An 18,698-nucleotide genomic window follows, 5' to 3' on the forward strand; every position below is an offset into this window, starting at 1 on the left:
AAAATAATCGTAAATTAAATAAAATCGAATTCTCAATTTACAACTATAGAGACAATATATAATCGATTTAGGGCTTGATCCACAAAATCCCCAGCAGAGTCGCCAAGCTGTCGACACCGTTTTCCGCCCGGGCGGGGGAAAACTTAGTACGACTTGGGGTTTTCTTTGAAAAGGTTTTGAAATGTTTTAGAGTCGCCGTCGACCTTTTGGGTTAGGTAGGTCGAATACCTAGAAATTTTCTTTTAAAAGTAGTTTTTAAGAAAAACATCATTTTAAAAGATTCACCAATCTACGTGTAACCAGAGATTCATTATTTTTTGAAATAAAAAAAATTCGGGGATCGATTACGTGTGGGGAAGGATAAGCACCCCCACAACGCCCAAAATTGGTACCCTATCAATTATAAATTATCTCTACTAGTGGAAATCTAAGAATTCGAATACAAATTTAAGTTACGATCCTATTATTCCAGATTCAACCATATAATTTTTATTTAATGAAAAATTCTAAGGAGAAATATAAAATATTCTAATATTTCCAATTGAAGAGAAAATAATCCCTAAAATACTTTAAGACGAATATTTCTCTTTCCAACTGAAATAAAAAGTATATAATAATTTCTCCCCAGAATTCAAGATTAAAATAATTTTTATTCTATCAAAGAAAGAAAATAAGCCAATTTATCCTAATTATATCATTATAAAAGATAAGAGATGTTCAATTATTTAAAATATCGAAACTTAATCTCTAATAAAATTAGACGAATTGTTTCGAGAAGTTTAAATAAGTGAATATTTCCTTTTCCCTTCAAACTTAATTAATTTTTACGCAATCAATTTTTTAGGTCTTTCTAGTGGGATATTTATTTATTTTACAATATCGGAAAAGGACATCTAGTTATTTTAAGACTGTCCCTCCTTAATATTTTAAAATAAATAAATATTACCCTTAAACCAATTATGAAATCGATTAAGTTATGCTTATGAAGCTTTCATACATATTCCAAATATCTAGATCTATATGCACAAACAAATTTTCATGGCAAAAGTTATAAATTAAAAATACTAATTAGGAACAAATAAATGAAAATTAAAGTAAAGATAAAAATTAAATGCTATTCAATGATGGAAATAAAATTGAACTAAATTAACAAGTGCATACTTTAAAGCATAAATATTACGTTAAATAAGCAAACAAAATATAATTACTAAAATGAATATTACAAAAATTAAAGTTCTAAATAATAAAGGTTAAATAATAAATACTAAAATGAACAATACAAATGTAAATAAAGAGAATAAAGTACTTAAGTTTAAAAAATAAAATTGTACATTCACCTAAATTATAAATAATAAAATATACAACATATGCATCACTTAAAATACATACTACAAATTTTACATGCCAAATATAATGTATAATACATTACACCACCACTCGGGACTAAATTAGAATATTACAAATTATATGCCAAATGAGAAATAAAAAAAGTGACTAAAATAAATAAATTACAAATATCACATCCAAATCATAATATAATAAAAACAAAATCCAAACAGTGACTAAAATGAATAAACATAAAAAACAGTGACTAAATTCGAAAGTTAATAAAATCAATATGCATATTCAAAATAAATAACAAAATAAATTACCAGAGTGCAATAGAAGCTAAAATATGAGGGCTTAAGGATGCTTTTACCCTGATAGTGACCAAAATGCAAGATACGCTGAAATAGGGAGGACCTGGAATGCGATTTGACCCTGAAATAAATGAACAAAACAGAAAACCCCTAGAAATAGGGGACCTGATACGTGATTTAACCATTTTCCATACAAACATAATATTTTCCTCCTCCATTTACGTGAACCAGGCAGAAGCTTTCCAAAGCTTCAACGCTTCCCTTCGGCCGCCGCACGCCGGCCCCCACTCGCCGGCCACCAGGACGATGACCGACCTACAACCACGGCGACCTTTACCACGACCAATGGAAGCCCGAAAGACGGCTTAAACGGCCAAGAACCTCTCCCGTTATCCTCCTCTCCCATTCTTTCTCTACAACGCCGAGGGACGTAAAACCGACCCCCAACGCCGGCCACCAACAACCGAAGTTTCCTAGCCGTGAGAGGATCTCTATCGCATGCCGGCCACCGCTCAACGGTGGCCACTCCCTCTGCCTGTGAACCCCTGAAACCGAAGCAAAAACCAAGTGAGAAAGCCAAAAAAGAAAGGAAAAGGAAAAGCAATATTGGAGAGAAAAAAGAGTCAAAGCAAACTGTCTTTCATTCCATATTTTCGGTGAAATGTTCCCTGATTCTACAAGGGTGGTTGGGGGTATTAATAACCCCATTTGAAACATTATAATATTAATTTTTTTACAAATAAAATAATATTGAAAAAAATGGTGTTTACACACGCCATTGTTGGAAGAGGCATGGAAGGTTTGCAGTATCGCCAACACCAGGTTCCCCAACTCTTACCTCGTCCAACAGATCGGAACCGTCGCCTACGTTGCGTTCTCCGGCAGGCAGATAGATTCCGGTTTAGAACCGAGCTGTAGAAATCTGCTGCCGTTGGACGCCGCCGACGGTGGCCTTTTCGCTCCCCTCTATCGGCATAATCAAGCGAAGGAGCCCATCAAGGTGTATCACGGGATGTTAAAGCTTTTCCTCTCGTTCTACTCAGGATTGCGAATCCAGGTTAGCTTTTTATCTTTTACTTTGCTCTTGCAGCTTTCTTAATTTATGGTTGAAGTTGAAGATTTAGTTCATTTTGATCATAATTTCCAAATTTGAAAAGAAAAAAAGTGTTTGGCTAAGCTGCTACATTTAATAATTAATAATGCTGGATTCTATGGAAATCGCAGAGCTTGTTCACTAAAATCTGGATAAGCTTGAACTTCCCAAAGTAGACTCCGGATGATCATAGCAATGAACCCTCAATCAACTCTTGCATGATTGATTGAATGAATGAATAATTGTCATCCATCTCTTCGATTAAATGTTGGATCCTTCTGGAAAATAACAACTTAATTTAAATTCTCTTAAATAGTCTTTTGATTAAATAGAAAATTTATAATTTTTAACTCCTTTTCTTTAAATTTTATAATTTGATCTCCATAGCATCCTAACAAACCATTATAATTTGAATAATTCTAGATGTAATTTTAACTTATTATAATTGAAAAGTTATTATTGATAAAAATATTTTTTTTAAATATTTTTTTTAAATAATCGTAATTAAAATTTAAAATTTAGACTTTTAAAAGTTTAATAAGAGACGGATTGAATAGTAGGGATACAACATTATTGTCAACAAAAGATAAATAAAACCACTAATCAAAGCTTTTTCTTTATTATAATTAATTATGTGAAAAGTAAAAGAGCAAGGATTGATTCATTTGTGCAAAGACAAGAAGTGACATCAACTTGATAAACTGCACATAAGCAAACAAATGAAGTTGGATTGTAGTGGCATTAGTCACCAAATTTAGGCAAATGTTTTGGAGAATCTTCCACATGCAAACTACTTTGCGCATTTAATTGAAGTAATGGTAGTTTTGAAAACAAATTAAATATTAAATATTGCAAAAAATAAATTTTATAATTTTATCAAAATTTAAATATCTGAATCGATAATTCTTTTAATAAAAATTTGGAGAATAAGTTTAAAACTAATTATTTCTCATTTTATAGCCGTTCAACGGATTTTTAGTCGGCTTAAAGCTAAAGGTAATTATTTTTGTTCAAAAAAATAATTATATAAATACCTATTAACTTTTGGGAAAAATATCTATATAATTTGTTTTATGTTATTTTCTAAACACAATTTGTAGACATGCTTTTTCAACCACTCAGTATGTATTAATCTAGTTATTATTGTCTAATTCTTTATTTATTCACCTTTGTATATTATGAGACTTAAATATAAAAATTATTTAATAATTGACGATAATTTTTTTTACAAAAGGGATTCTAACGTTGTAAAAATTAAATTTAATTATGAAAACAAAATGACATTGTGGTCTTACCATTTACTTGTTTTCTTAAAACTTATTGGATTTAAGTTGCATTGAATCAACCAAATTAAATTGATATGGTGATGCAGATTTCGGTGTTAGTAGGGAAAGTGAAGTCAATAGTGATGACAGGCCACTCCATAGGCGGGACAGCAGCCTCTCTGTCTGCACTGTGGCTGCTCTGCCATCTCCACTCCACCATGTCATCTCCAATGCCGGTGCTATGCATCACATTCGGCTCTCCGATGCTCGGCAATGAAGCCCTCCATCGATCAATACTCCGCCAAAGATGGAGCGGAAACTTCTGCCATGTCGTCTCCAAGCACGACATCGTGCCGAGGGTCCTCTTCGCCGTAATCACGAGCCACGTACCCGTACTACAAGCCCTGCTGCCCAGGATCCAAACAGCAATATTTTTCAATGTGTTTTGAAGGACATGGAAATGTTGGTGCATACAAAAGATGTGTCAACTGAGACCCTGTTTTGGCCTTTCGGGAGCTATGTGTTTTGCAGCCAAGAGGGTGCCGTTTGTGTTGAAAATGCAGCATCTGTTATTCAAATGATGTATCTGATGATGGCAATGGGTTCACCAAGTTGTTGCATTGAGGATCATCTCAAGTATGGAGATTATGTAGGGAAAATTTCTAAGCAGTTCTTGAATGCCAAAAGCTTTCATGAAAATGGTGATGGCCTACCTGATTCTAGCTTTGAAGCTGGTGTGGCATTGGCATTGCAATCTTCAGATTTAACTGACAAGGTAATGTAAATTGCAAACCTTTAACACATTATAATTTAATTCCTAATCATTTTTACTATGAACGTACAGGGACCACTTCAAGTTCAAGACTGGAACCTAAGGGAAAATGTTGAGATTATGGCCAAGGAGTGCCTACAAATATGTAAAAACGATCACAACCCAAATCTTACTGCCGCCAACCTAGCAATAAGATTGTCCAAGATAGCGCCTTTCAGAGCTGAAATCGAGTGGTACAAAGCCTTCTGCGACGGAGCCGGTGATCAAATGGGTTACTACGATTCCTTCAAGCGCAAGGCAGGCTCAAGAAGAGAAGCCAGGGTCAACATGAACCGCCACAAGCTTGCTTTGTTCTGGAACAGCGTAATCCACATGCTGGAAAACAACGAGCTGCCACACAATTTCGACAGAAGGGATAAATGGGTATTCGCTTCGCTGTCCTACAAGCTCCTCGTGGAACCGCTCGACATCGCTGACTATTACCGGACCGGGATGCACCGCCAACTCGGGCATTACATCGAGAATGGAAGGGAGAGGAGGTACGAAATATTCGAGAAATGGTGGAGCGACAGAAGCGTTAAAAATGAAGAACACAAGAGGAGTAAACTTGCCAGCTTGACACAAGATTCGTGCTTTTGGGCAAGGGTGGAAGAGGCATGGGAATGGCTGGATAATGTGACTAGTGAGAGAGATGTGACCAAGATAAACCTGTTATGGAACAAGATCGATATGTTCGAGAAATATGCGAGGCAGTTAATTGATAACAAAGAGGTGTCTGAAGATGTGATGCTCAGGAATTCAAGCTTTAGTCGATGGATGGAAGAATGGAGAGAATTTAAGGCACAGGTTCTGGAATTCCCTCCACTTTATTCATGATCGTGGCTACTGTAAAATATGTAGACAACATTAAGTCACGAAAAGAGAGAGACAGCAGCAACTTTAATTCCAAATTGAAACAGAAATGGTTATACCCTCTGCAATTACCTTAAAATCATATGTGAAACTTCATAACGAATAATTCATATGGTCTATAATAGATCATTTATCTAGTATTAATTCAGACTTAAATTTATAATTTTTTTTATTCAATCTAATCACTAAACAATAAAAAATGTTTTCGATCTCTATCTTTATCTCTCTCACTTCTTAATAAGTAATTTTCAGTCCAAATCAAAAGGATTGAACTACAAATCATTTGTCTAACCACATTCTTTCTCAACTTATAAACCATCATCTCACTCACAAATCATTTGTTTAACCACATTTTCCCCATTTTATAAACTACCAATCAAGCTTCAACTTACTCGTAAATCAGCATTGATGCGATGACTATGGATTATTCTCTCGTCGGAAAGAATCAATTAAATAACAAAAAACTCAAACTATAACTATTCATAAACCCTAACCCAAGAAAAAAAACAATGTCCCAGCATTTTTTTTAATTTTTCATCTTTTTTCGATGTGTCATCGTCTCATTAGATGAATATAACTTAACAAAAATAAAATAATATTAACTTAACAACTAAAAAATAAAATATTTTTATTAGTATTCTTGGTTTTTGAGAAAGCAAAGTGCACCAAGATGCAAAAAAACCCTTGAGCCTTGGCGTAGGGGCACGCCTTTCGTATGCGAGGCGCACCGTTTGTTCTATATGATATAAATCAAAAATCAATACTTTGACAACACACCAATACTTTGTACGGCAAACATAACTACACAAACTTGAATTCTTAGAGAGAATAACAATTATTTTAATATTTAAAACTATTATTTTATTTATTTATAAATGATATAAATTAATTTTATTATCAACTTAAAATCTTCTATCTAATCTGATTTTCTCTTATTTTCTTAAAAGAAATCTGAAAAGCGCAAAGCTTCTATGCCCGGCACCTAAAACTCGTAGGCGTGTGCCTCCGACCGCCTCCCATAAACCGCTTCGCCCAACCCAGGCTGGAGCTACCTTCATTGCCCGGCTATGCCTCGCACCTATTAAAACCCATTTGGTATTGTGTGTCATATCATTGTTTCAAACACATGGTATGTATCACATTATCACTTATATACATGATAATATCATGTCAATATTTTGTATACATATAACGTGCCATGTTAGCAATAACCTCTGATTTTTAGTCAATTAATAACTTTTATTTAATCAAAATTATTTTAAAATATTAAAAGGCTAAATTTATGTAAAGATAAAAACTCAAATGGTTGTTTAGTTAAATATTAAAATAAAATTTGAAATTATGTCTATATTTAATACAGTCAACAGAGGAAAATGGAAATGGTGATATAATTGCTACTTTTAATTCACAGTTCCACATTTCCTTTTGAAGACTAAACAAAAATAAACAAGGAACAAAGTGAAGGTTAACAGCAAACACTACAATCTTGAAGGATGATTTATTTACAATCAATCATGTGTATGTTTTGAGTATACATTTGTTCCTCTCTAGGAATTTCCCAGAAAACTAACCCATACATAAAATTGGGAATCTTATGGGCTACAATGCAACCTATGTCAAGGTGGGGAAGCTAAATTAAACAACCTCTCTTCCAAGACCTGATCTAATCACTAGCAGAAAAGAAAAAATATCACATAAACGATAAACACACACCTCCATCGAGATGGCTAGGCGAAGCTCAATGAGTAGCTCCATCTTTTTTGCAAGTAAACCTCTATTTGGAAACTTCGTTCGTTGCTGCTTGCAGAAAGCGAATCGTCTTCCAAGTCTAGTAATGCAAGGTTGATATGGGATTCCATGTTACTAGGATAAAAATCGTCGTCAACAATATCAACTTCTTCTGATTCCCTAGCTTGTTTCTGAGCCCAATTTGTTACTTCCTGGTCACCTTGTACGAGCTTCAGGATCTGTGGTCGAAAAAAGATGCTGAGATCAGTATAAACATAACCAAAGTGAGCGAAAGGGGAAAAAAGGTCAATTGAGAGTGAGCTTACAAGGCTAATTTGAGGCAGCGTTAGTGGTGCACATCGAATGCACAGGGTAGCAGCTAAAACCATTCCTTCTATCTGATGAAATTCGTGGCTACCACCGAGCTGTGGATCTAGCAACTAAGAGAAATTGTTGTCCTTTAAAATTGGCTTTGCCTGGATGTTAACAACAGAGCATTACCAAATGTTAATAACTCAGAAAATAACTGGATTGAAGCAGTGCATTGCAACTTTTGACACTATGAATAAGGGATAAACAAAATGAATTTCACGCACGATCTACTTAGATGAACTTGTTTTTCTGAACTATAAAACATTGTTTATCGGCTCTAAATTTTGTTACAATTATCTCGTTTCATGAAGATGTGCAGAGCCATTCTCCTGATACCATGTTCAAATAAATAAGGCAGATAAACAAAGGCTTTTAGGTATGATGAAGTCACCCACATAACAAGGCTCTCCTGACCTTTTGGACGGTTATCGTCGATGGGGTTTTTACCAGAGAGGAGCTCTAGGAGGACGATGCCAAATGCGTAGACATCAATTTTATCACTAATTTTCCGCGCATGAGGTATTCAGGAGCCAAGTAACTGTCACAGACAAGTATTCCGACCATATCTAAAGTGACTAATATACAGGAAAAACTCAGAGTAGATTACATACCCAAAGGTTCCTGCAACATCCATGCTAGTCGTTTGAGATGCAGAACTTGAGACCCGACTAGCAAGTCCAAAATCTGACAGCTGAAGAAGTAGAACAGATAGTAATAAGCCCGGAAATGTTAAAACATTTTAGGTAGCATCAAATGTTAATATTTTCGGTAGAAAAAATAATGGTTTAGGTAACGTTTTACTAGAAATGTTAAAAAAATATATATTTTCGGTATGACATTTTTTTAACCGTATATTAAGACTACTGTAAAGCATAACTACCCTTTTGTTAACGGTATAGGATTAGCTTTTGATTGCTTATCCCCCTATCTAGTGTGCTTTTATATTTCTTTTCGCTTAATTTAGTTTATTTCTTTCATAATCGAATATTAAAATTAATAATTCATGATATGATGCCTTTACACTCAAACACAGTGCACAAAGCGTGGCTTTCGTTTATTCATTGCCCACTACGTACACAAATAACTGTTTGTGGGGAAAAGAAAATATTCTTGTGCCTCTTTGAACTATCAAATATACTCACCGGATCATTTAATTACATGTTTCTTTTAAAATCATATTTATTTCTTTTTATAAATTTTAAAGAGAAACAAGATACTTTCAGTAAACTTAAAATTCATGAATTAAAAATAATATCCGAAAACAAAGATGTATAATTTGGTCAGTCGTAGACATTTTAAAAGTATAAATATCAAGGGTTTGCTCCAGGTTTTTTGGTTTTCCTCACGTGCATGTTAGGATTTGCTAGTGTTGCATGACATCTCCTATACAGCCGGCGGTCCCAACCGACGACTCGGTTGTCCCTCCTCCTTTTGAGGGATCACCTCCACCGCCCGTCATGGACGGCCATCCAGGTTTCACATCGAAAAAAGAAGTCGGTATCAGTTTGGAGAAGGTGCATGTTATGGATGAAGATAGAACTCCACCTTTGACGGAGGTTCCTCTTGCGGAGCCACCAATGTACCAACCAGGTCTTACGCGGCTACAGTTATAGGACACGGAGGTGAGGCCGAGGTAGCGTATTCATTCTTTATGGAAGCCTTAAACGTAGCTTGAATTGGCGGATATGGATAATGGTTAGTTGGTTACAACTTGGTTTGATTTGCGAGGGGAGATGATTACATGAAAATTCTAACGGAGGGTCCTTGGATGGTGTTTGATAGTTATCTTACTATCCAACCCTGGAGTCGTTCCTTCTCTACGACGGATTATCATCCATCCCACGTCATAGTTTTGGTTCGTCTTCTTGGTTTACCGTAGGTACTATTCTAAGTCCTTATTTCGTCTCCTTATGGCTGAACTTGGTACTGTTATTAAGATAGACTATAATACAACGATGGGTGAGCGGTGTAGGTTTACGCGTTTAGCGATACTGGTTGACTTGAAGAAGTCGCTACTTCCACGTATTGGCATTGATGGCTTTGTCCAAAAGTTGGACTACGAAGGGCTCCGAAATATTTGTTTCAATTGCAGAGCTTTCGGACATGTGCAGGGTTCATATAATCAGGAGCAAGACGAAGTGCCTATGAAGGAATCGACTATTTCCGTTATTGATACCCCTAAACCTAAGGAAATAATAACGGTTCGACGGAGCATAGAAAGGTTTTATATGGACCATGGATGATGGCAGCTAACCGAAAACGTAGACCAAAAGGCAAGACGCTGCAATATCAACCAGACACGTCAGGTGGTGGTAGGGGTAACAATTATCGGTTTAATATTCTAGAGATCAGGTACTGACTTAGAGGCTAAGGTTACTCGGGAAGAAGTAACTATGGAGAATCCGAGAGCTAGTTCAAGAAAGGTGACAACACAAGACCATTCTCCCCATTTCCAAAATTACAAAGCAAATGGGAAACAATATCTGACGACAGCGGAACAGAGGGGAGAATGGAAACAACACAAGACCAGATTTGTCAAGTCAAAGACATCGTTGTTATCTTCTTCTTCAGCTAAAACATATGCATCTGAAGATTACTATTATGCATCTCATACTAGTTTTAATTTTTATACTGCATATTACACTTCAACCGAGACTTAGCCGACTTGGGTTGAACCTTTATGGGATGCAATGCAACACACTCAAACATCTTCTACAGAACATGCGGGTGAAGGTTAATGGGATCATATCATATATAATCAGGAGCAAGACGAAGTGCCTATGAAGGAATCGACTATTTCCGTTATTGATACCCTTAAACCTAAGGAAATAATAACGGTTCGACGGAGCATAGAAAGGTTTTATATGGACCATGGATGATGGCAGCTAACCGAAAACGTAGACCAAAAGGCAAGACGCTGCAATATCAACCAGACACGTCGGGTGGTGGTACGGGTAACAATTATCGGTTTAATATTCTAGAGATCAGGTACTGACTTGGAGGCTAAGATTACTCGGGAAGAAGTAACTATGGAGAATCCGAGAGCTAGTTCAAGAAAGGTGACAACACAAGACCATTCTCCCCATTTCCAAAATTACAAAACAAATGGGAAACCATATCTGACGACAGCGGAACAAAGGGGAGAATGGAAACAACACAAGACCAGATTTGTCAGGTCAAAGACATCATCGTTATCTTCTTCTTCAGCTACAACATCTGCATCTGAAGATTACTATTATGCATCTCATACTAGTTTTAATTTTTATACTGCATATTACACTTCAACCGAGACTTAGCCGACTTGGGTTGAACCTTTATGGGATGCAATGCAACACACTCAAACATCTTCTACAGAACATGCGGGTGAAGGTGAATGGGATCATATCATATATAGTCAACAAGGTAGCCACCTCAATTCAGTAATGATGATGATGGCGTCAAATACCATAAGCTCATCATCGTATTTCGAAGTTGGATCTTAGAGTATGTTAAGTACATCTCCTTTTGAACAACCAAACCCAAATGAAGACGACGACGACCCCAACGTACTCGACGAGCCCCACACCATTATTATTCGACCACTCATCGACATCGTTAAGAAATTAAAAAATACAAATAAATTTTATTATATACATAATAGTTGGTAAACATTGTTTTTTTTAATAAAATTATTAATTTACTTTTCTAATTAATTTTTTTTCATTTTAATCCGATGCAACTCGTCACCTCGAGAGGACAAGTTGCATTTTTTTCAGTTTTAAAATTAAAATTATTTTTACAATTTAAAAAATATTTTTAAAATTGACTCGTCATCTCAATGTGTCGAGTTCCTTTAATTTCAATAATTTAAGGATAAAATATATAAATAATCCCCAAACTTTTAAGACGCTTGTACTTTGGTCACCCAACTTTTGAAAATACAATACATTTATCGAACTTTTAGTTCGTTTTTATTTTGGTCTCTGTCTTTACCTCCCATTAGTTTTTGCTAAGGTGACATTTAACCCGTTAACTCCCCCCTTCTCCATGCACGAGTTGTCTCAGTTCTGCCTATGATAAACAAACTCCACAATCAACCACAAGCAATATCAGTAGCTTAATGGTCTCAGTTCGACCTATGATAAGCTCTACACAATTGACATGGATGGCTGCTTCTTCACCTTTCATATGCCGTTGTACATGAGCAAAGTAGAACTCTTCTTCGGCTTCTCAGGAAGTTCGGCAATACCTAGTTCATTTAACAAGATGCAAAACTAGTAGACTCTTACTAAAAGTTGGTTCCACTCCAATCTTCTAATCTACTTGACTGATTGGTCCAAATTTGCAAATGTTTACAAAAATAATCATGTCTAAATTAGACTCCATTTGACTGTACCAACTAGAACAAAAAATTGAGGTAATAGAAATCCTTAATCAAGTAATCAATACTATGATTAAACACAAATTTCGGAATTTCTTAAGCTTAATTGAAGTGAAAAAACTCGAAAGCTCCTCAAATATTTATTTCAACGGTAAATGCAATGGGGAAAATCAATTGCAATAATTTTATCAAAAACTTGAATAGATTTCATACCTTTCTTTGTGCGGAGGCTTTGATTGCAATAAGCTTGAGAAAATTGAAAGTGGGTGTAGACCCATTTACTGAGTCGACTCGCGGAGAACCCGGTGGAGTCAATTCATTGCTGGGATTGGATCGAGGATAAGAAAAATGAGATGGGTTATTAACTAAAAATGAGATGGGTTATTATCTGCCTTGCATGAAACCGAAATGATTCGCTTGAGTTGTGGTCAAGTGAGTGAAGGAACAAAACAGCGTTCCGGAGAGTCGAATCTACCGAGTCGATAGAGAAAAGGAGAGGGCTTTCGAGAGATCTCCAAAGGGGTTAGACCCTTCAAAACTTCTTCCCATCCCATGTCTCCTCTCTTCTCAACCTTAGTTCCTCCACTTAATTAACCTCGGACTCTGCTTTGTGCTGCTGTTCTTGTCGTTTCGATTTCTTTGTGTTGTCGCCCTGATTTTCTTTGTCGCTATTGTCTTTGAATTTTTTTTTAGCTCAGATCAAATTGATATAAAGGTAAGCGTTAAATAAATATTAATTTATCATTATATCAATCAAAATTAAATAAAATTAATAAAATCATTAAAAAATGATTAATTATCCCATCAAGAGTTGCTTATAAAAGGAGTCCAAATAAAATTAAATTAAATGTCTAAGGTACAGTACACGGTTTACAAGACCAAGTAATAAAAAAAACATCAAAAAGTCCCTATTTTAAACATGATACAAGCCAAGCCTAATCGATGTTTAAACGTGCCGGCAAACATCATCCATTGGAGCGTAGAATATGACCTAAGCAATGGCATATTTGATTGTTTCCACCTCTTTAGGCCGCCACATGGATTTCTGGACACACAGCAGGCCTTCCTTGTCCTTCGAGTATGTCATGCGCACTTCCCACTGCATAGACTTCAACATATTCTCAAGCTCGTTGACGATCTCAACGTTGTCTCGAACAATAAGCTTTCCTTCAGGTCTTAGTATCCTATCAACCTCTGCAACAACGGCCACTAAGTTGCACCTGCATGTCATAAGCGCAAGGTCAGGCCGAAGCAGACAATGGATATATCATATTACGGAAAATGTATTTTGGGACAATGCTTAGACCAGAAACAGGGATTCAATACTAATCCTTACATGATACAAAAGGTTGATGGAATGTATAGCATTAATGAATTGATTATTCAAAAGGAAAAAAATAACAATCCTATACACACACGCATAGTCTAAGAAATATCCCAGGATTCAACAACAAAAATAAGCAAGAAAAGTAGTAAAATCTATACATTTACCTAGCGAAGGAAAAGTGTAAAGAATGGAAGTCTGGGAAAAGAAATATATCGATACAAACCTCTTTTTAACCTTCGAGAATAGATGGTCTGCATGGAGAAGATCGTAAGATCTCGGATAGGTGCTAAACGATTCACACCAATCATGATACATGCCAAATAGACCTCTTTCATAAATTATAGGAAGTGTATCAGGTGAGTCAATTGGGACCACATTCATGACCCATAAATCCATATCTTTGAGTGCAGCAGCAAAGCTGTAAGCATATGACAGTCAGAATTAACGAAGAGAAAATGAATCAATAAAACAGAAAGAACTGTCAAACCAATATAATCCTTCCTACTTCATAAAAATGTGTATATATAATTTTGCATACCCTCCATAAACAGCATTCATGTCCATGACGTTTCTGACAGATGACCAGCTTATTCCCATCCCATTTATGTATGACTTGGTTACCACCCGTTTCCAGTGTTCATTGTCTGCTGTAAAATCCTCTTGTGCTGCTTTTCCATAAACTCCAACTTGGGAAGAACTCAACCAATATGGTGATTTTTCCAACCTTTCTGGCCATGGCTCAGGCCAATGAGACCCACGTTCTGCTGAATCTACAGGAGCTTTGTGCATGCAAGCTTGCAGTGGCACATTCCTACAAACAATAATCAAATCAAATGGCTGTTTAGATACCAAAAAAATATTTGATAGCTTACTCAAAGAATGCAAGTTAGCAAACTGAAAACCAGTCAGTGGATATTTCTGTTGTCATCTTACAAAGTGTTAATTTTGTTTTTAGCCAGAATATAGCTTTTACATCAAAATCAAAGAAACAATACCATGCTGCATTTGGATCATCAGACTCAGGACAGAGCAAAGGCTCTTGTTTTGTCCTTTGCTCATAGCATTCATTAGAAGTAGGCTTTCTAAATGCTGCTACAGCCACACCATTTACTGCATCCTTGCTAGTTTTGTTTACAAGCTCCCAGCACATAGATTTTGTTAGTTCAACCATAGCTGCACAGAATCCACGCATAAATTTAGCAGCTGTTCCTGATAATATATTTCTCACACAACATACAAAGAGTACGATGGTACATACCTTCCCAGATTTCAACATCTTCAGATTTGTTCTGGTAAATGGGAGTAGCAGACCACACAAAGAAACCACCAGGTCGCAAGACACGGTTCAGCTCCAACAGGAGTTTACCACCTGCATATTATTAAGACCAGTGAATATTCAAGCAACAAAAGTTCATAAAATAAACTCCAGCAATTTATTAGTACGACTACAGATGGCTTATAACTAATGGAGATTACAAATACCTTCTATGTGCCATGGCACTCTACATCGTGCACAATGAACAACATCAAATACTCTGCCAGGGTAGGGAAGTCTCTTGGTACCCATCACAGCAGACACAGCAGGAATTCCCCTTTCAAGTGCAAACTGTACTTGAGCTTCATGTTCATCTTTAGGTGCAAAGGACATAGCAACAACATTTCTGTCAAAAAGAAAACCTCCAAAGCTAGCAACCCCACATCCAACATCCAATATTACACGAGTTTGTTTTCCCCATGCTAAATCAGGCACAGACTGCAGAAAAAGAAAAAAAAAATTTAAGCACATATTTGAAGAACAATTTGTGAGAGGGGAAAATATTTTGACCATGAAGAAACTTATCCACTAATCAAAGTCAACCAATAAAGGTAACAAACTAACAATGAAGCTGACAATAATAAGTATGGTGCTTGGTAAATATCATTTTCAGATGTAACTCAGATCAAAAGACACCACATCTAAGTACTTATCATGTGAGATATAAGTATTAGCAATGTAATAATAGCCAACTATAATGTGAAAACAGTACTCTGATTTAGGGCATTCACCTCTTCTATGAAGTCAATATAATGAAGTGCACCATGCTTAAACTGGGTTCCACCACCAGGAAATGTGAGGTATTTTCCAGAAACTTTTACCCAATTCTGATGCCCCTTAATTTGTGCCAATTTGGTATGGGGAACATTATGGTACCAAATCTTCAGCAGCACGAAAGTATCAGATAGCTCATCCTATCAAGCAGAGAATCGAAGTAAAAAAATGAATCAGCACATGTTAAATTAAGGTACCTTTTCTCTGCTCTTTGGCCACTCAATTGGACGTTTATATCCTTCAGGAAGAGGGACAAGGCAAGTTGGTGGTTCTTCCGGACAGTGCCTCTCTCGATGTTCATAATGTTTCCTAGAATAGAGATGCCTGATTGCTTCCAAATTGTCAAGGCATGGAATATAATCAGGCCCAGAAGTGGAATTGCACACCTTCCAACTGTATTTCTTGGATGATAACTGTGACTCTTTTTCAGCCGTTGATTCTGATGCCTGGGTAGAGAATGATCCAGTTTGAGTCATGGTTTCATTCAAAAGCTCAGATTGAGCAACAGATGGGAAAACATCATTCGAGCTCTGGTTTTTCTCCTGACCACCATCTTTTACCTCATCGGAGCCTTTATCCAACTCATTATTATCATTTTGATCAACCTTTTCTACCTGACCATCCCCCTGATCTCCATTAGTTTCGGAGGAGCTTTCATCTTGCTTGTTTTCACCATCACCAGAATCAGATTTATCATCATTTCCATCAGATTCAAATTTCTCATTGCTCTCTTCAGATTTCTTGTCATTCTCATCAGAATCAGGTTTCTCCTTGCTCTCTTCAGAATCGGACTTTTTGTCATCAGAATTCTCTTGTGAATCCCCTTCTCCACCCGAGTTCTCATCATTGTCACTGCTTTTTTCTCCACCATCAGATGCTGACTGCTCATCATCCTTCTTAGACTCCTCTGATTTACTCTCTTCAGTATTATCCTGATTTTCTTGTGTATTTAAGTTGCCCTTGCCATCATTTTCAGCCATACTCACATTGGTGTCCCCTTTGGTGGCATCGTCAGGCAAATCCCCAGGGTTTTCTTCAAACTGCGAGGTGTTGCTGCTGTCACTGTTATCACTGGTTACTGGAGCAACCTTATCTTGGAGCTGAGTTTTCTTTTCCAGAGCCGGCTCGTCCCCGACAGAGACATTTGAGGACGAAGTCAACATCCAAATCCCAACTAAACATAATCCCACGAAAACCACAACGGTGACAGAGGAACAATAACCCGAAGACTTCCTATTATTATTATCTACTCTACTATATTTTCCAAATGCCATTATCACTATTTCCTTCCTTTCCTAACGAATACTACAAAAATTCCACACCTGAAATTCATATAAAAGAAGAATCAGAACTATATTTTCAACGGAAATATAATGACTCGTTAAAAAAAGACGCCATAATAAGATCTAAAAGATTAATAATAAACAGTAGTATGTAGAAACAACACAACGAAGAATGTAACTAGATATTTCAAAATTACAGTCGGAACAGCCGGATCTAGTCAAAACAATTCCTCGTAAAGTAATGAACGAAAGAAAGGAGCGAAATCCAACTAGATCTATGACAAACAAAGAAAATTGAATTTACCAGAAACAGAACTGAAAGAGATCCGAAGGAGAAAACCTTCAACAATTGTTAATGCTCCATTGCTAGTGCATTAATCCAAGAATTCCAGCTTATAGCTGTCTATAGCTGTCGCTGGAAATTAAAGGGGGGTAACTGGCTGTTCTTTTTATGGTGATCTAATTCAAGAGTCCTATAATTGAAGTGTTTATATAAGAAGAACACAGTACGAGACAAAATAGAGGAGATCGCGCTCAGGAGAGCAAGGAGCGAAAGTGACGGCCAAGTGTACGCCGTAAGCGAAAAGCCCGTATCAATGGGATAGTAGTATATTGTCGATACAGGGATATTTTTGTAACTATATAACTATTTATTTCAGTATTTGGTCGACAAATGACAATTCTGCCATTCCATTATTCTATAAGTTGTATAACACTTACTACTATTATGGGTAAATTACACGGAGACCACTAAACTATTATTCATTTTCATTTTAACCTTCCATGTTTCAATTTGATCAATCAAGAAACATAAACAGGTGCTGATCTTGTTTTGAACACGGGACATCCAACTGCTTAGCCCACGTCTCAACCGCTCAGCTAAGACCAACAGATTTTATATAACTTATTTTAGTTAATAACAGAAAAAAAATGACATCAATAGGATTAAAACTTGGGATAAATGCGTAGATATAACCACCATAACCATTAAGCCAAGTAACATACATGAAGAACATCTTTAATATGTTTAATATATTCATAAATTTTGTTATATATTACTCCATTCAATTATAATTTATTATATATATAAGTATTAATAAAGTTTAAGTATGTAATTTAATTGAATGGAGTAATATATAACAAAATTTATGAATATATTAAACATATTAAAATTTATTCTAAGTATGTTATTTGATTTAATGGTTATGGTGGTTTTATCTATGTCATTAATCCTAAGTTTGAATCTTATTGGTGTCATTTATCTATGTCATTAATGCTTAGCTGGGTGGTTGAGACGTTGGCTTAGAAATTGGGACATCCTAGTTTTGAAACTAAAAAAAATGCATTTTGTCGTGTTCTCTTTACGTCTCTCTTTAGGGTGCGTTTGGTTCACAGAATATAAGATTATCAGTGGTAATAAAAGATTACCAGGGAATAGGATTACTGTGAATGTTGTATTTTGTGTTTGGTTGGTTTAGCATGAATGTAAGATTACCGTGTTTGGTTAAAGGAATAAAAGATTATTGGAATATATATTTGATCAAATTGTCCTTATTATATATTTGTATAATATTACAAATTGTAAAATATTTATATATTTTTTTAAAAAAATTAAATTCATAATATTTATATAATTATTTTTACAAAATTAAAAATATAAAAAAGGTTTAATGAAAGGATAAAAAAATTTTAACCCTTGAACTTCATATAAAATTTTAATTATAGATTTTTTTTGTAAATCTAAAATAATTTAAGGATAAATTTGTAATTTAACTTTCGTATAATTTTTATTATACAATGACAGAAGAATGATATTTTTAAAAAAAATAAAAATTTAAGGGCATTTTAGTCCAAAAC

The 18,698-nt window shown here is 35.6% G+C and overlaps 2 protein-coding genes and 1 pseudogene across 3 annotated transcripts; 1 reads left to right on the top strand and 2 right to left on the bottom strand.

Annotated features, from left to right (window-relative positions):
* Positions 1 to 1,679: 1,679 nt before the first annotated feature.
* LOC120165601 (probable methyltransferase PMT26) lies at positions 1,680 to 17,254 on the bottom strand. Of its 2 annotated transcripts, XM_039175080.1 has the most exons (10): positions 17,146 to 17,254; positions 15,756 to 16,880; positions 15,516 to 15,665; positions 14,952 to 15,222; positions 14,728 to 14,838; positions 14,465 to 14,642; positions 14,008 to 14,280; positions 13,693 to 13,887; positions 13,095 to 13,362; positions 1,680 to 1,692 (listed from the first exon to the last, which is right to left on the bottom strand). In XM_039175080.1, the coding sequence occupies exons 2-9, from the start codon at positions 16,830 to 16,832 to the stop codon at positions 13,134 to 13,136; spliced, it is 2,484 nt and encodes an 827-aa protein (XP_039031011.1). In that variant the 5' UTR covers positions 16,833 to 16,880; positions 17,146 to 17,254; the 3' UTR covers positions 1,680 to 1,692; positions 13,095 to 13,133. The 2 variants fall into 2 exon arrangements, with proteins under 2 accessions (XP_039031011.1, XP_039031010.1); XM_039175079.1 differs by lacking the exon at positions 1,680 to 1,692 and having other exon boundaries at positions 12,958 to 13,362.
* LOC120165573 lies at positions 2,416 to 5,661 on the top strand (annotated as a pseudogene).
* Positions 7,410 to 9,241, bottom strand: LOC120165574 (probable receptor-like protein kinase At2g42960). The gene is made up of 4 exons (XM_039175062.1): positions 9,161 to 9,241; positions 8,394 to 8,473; positions 8,174 to 8,282; positions 7,410 to 7,649 (listed from the first exon to the last, which is right to left on the bottom strand). Exons 1-4 carry the CDS (start codon positions 9,239 to 9,241, stop codon positions 7,410 to 7,412), a joined length of 510 nt encoding a protein of 169 aa, XP_039030993.1.
* Positions 17,255 to 18,698: the final 1,444 nt, after the last annotated feature.

The sequence above is a fragment of the Hibiscus syriacus genome, unplaced genomic scaffold, assembly GCF_006381635.1.
Source record: "Hibiscus syriacus cultivar Baekdansim isolate YM2019G1 unplaced genomic scaffold, ASM638163v2 tig00111584_pilon, whole genome shotgun sequence".
Classification (NCBI taxonomy): Eukaryota; Viridiplantae; Streptophyta; class Magnoliopsida; order Malvales; family Malvaceae; genus Hibiscus; species Hibiscus syriacus.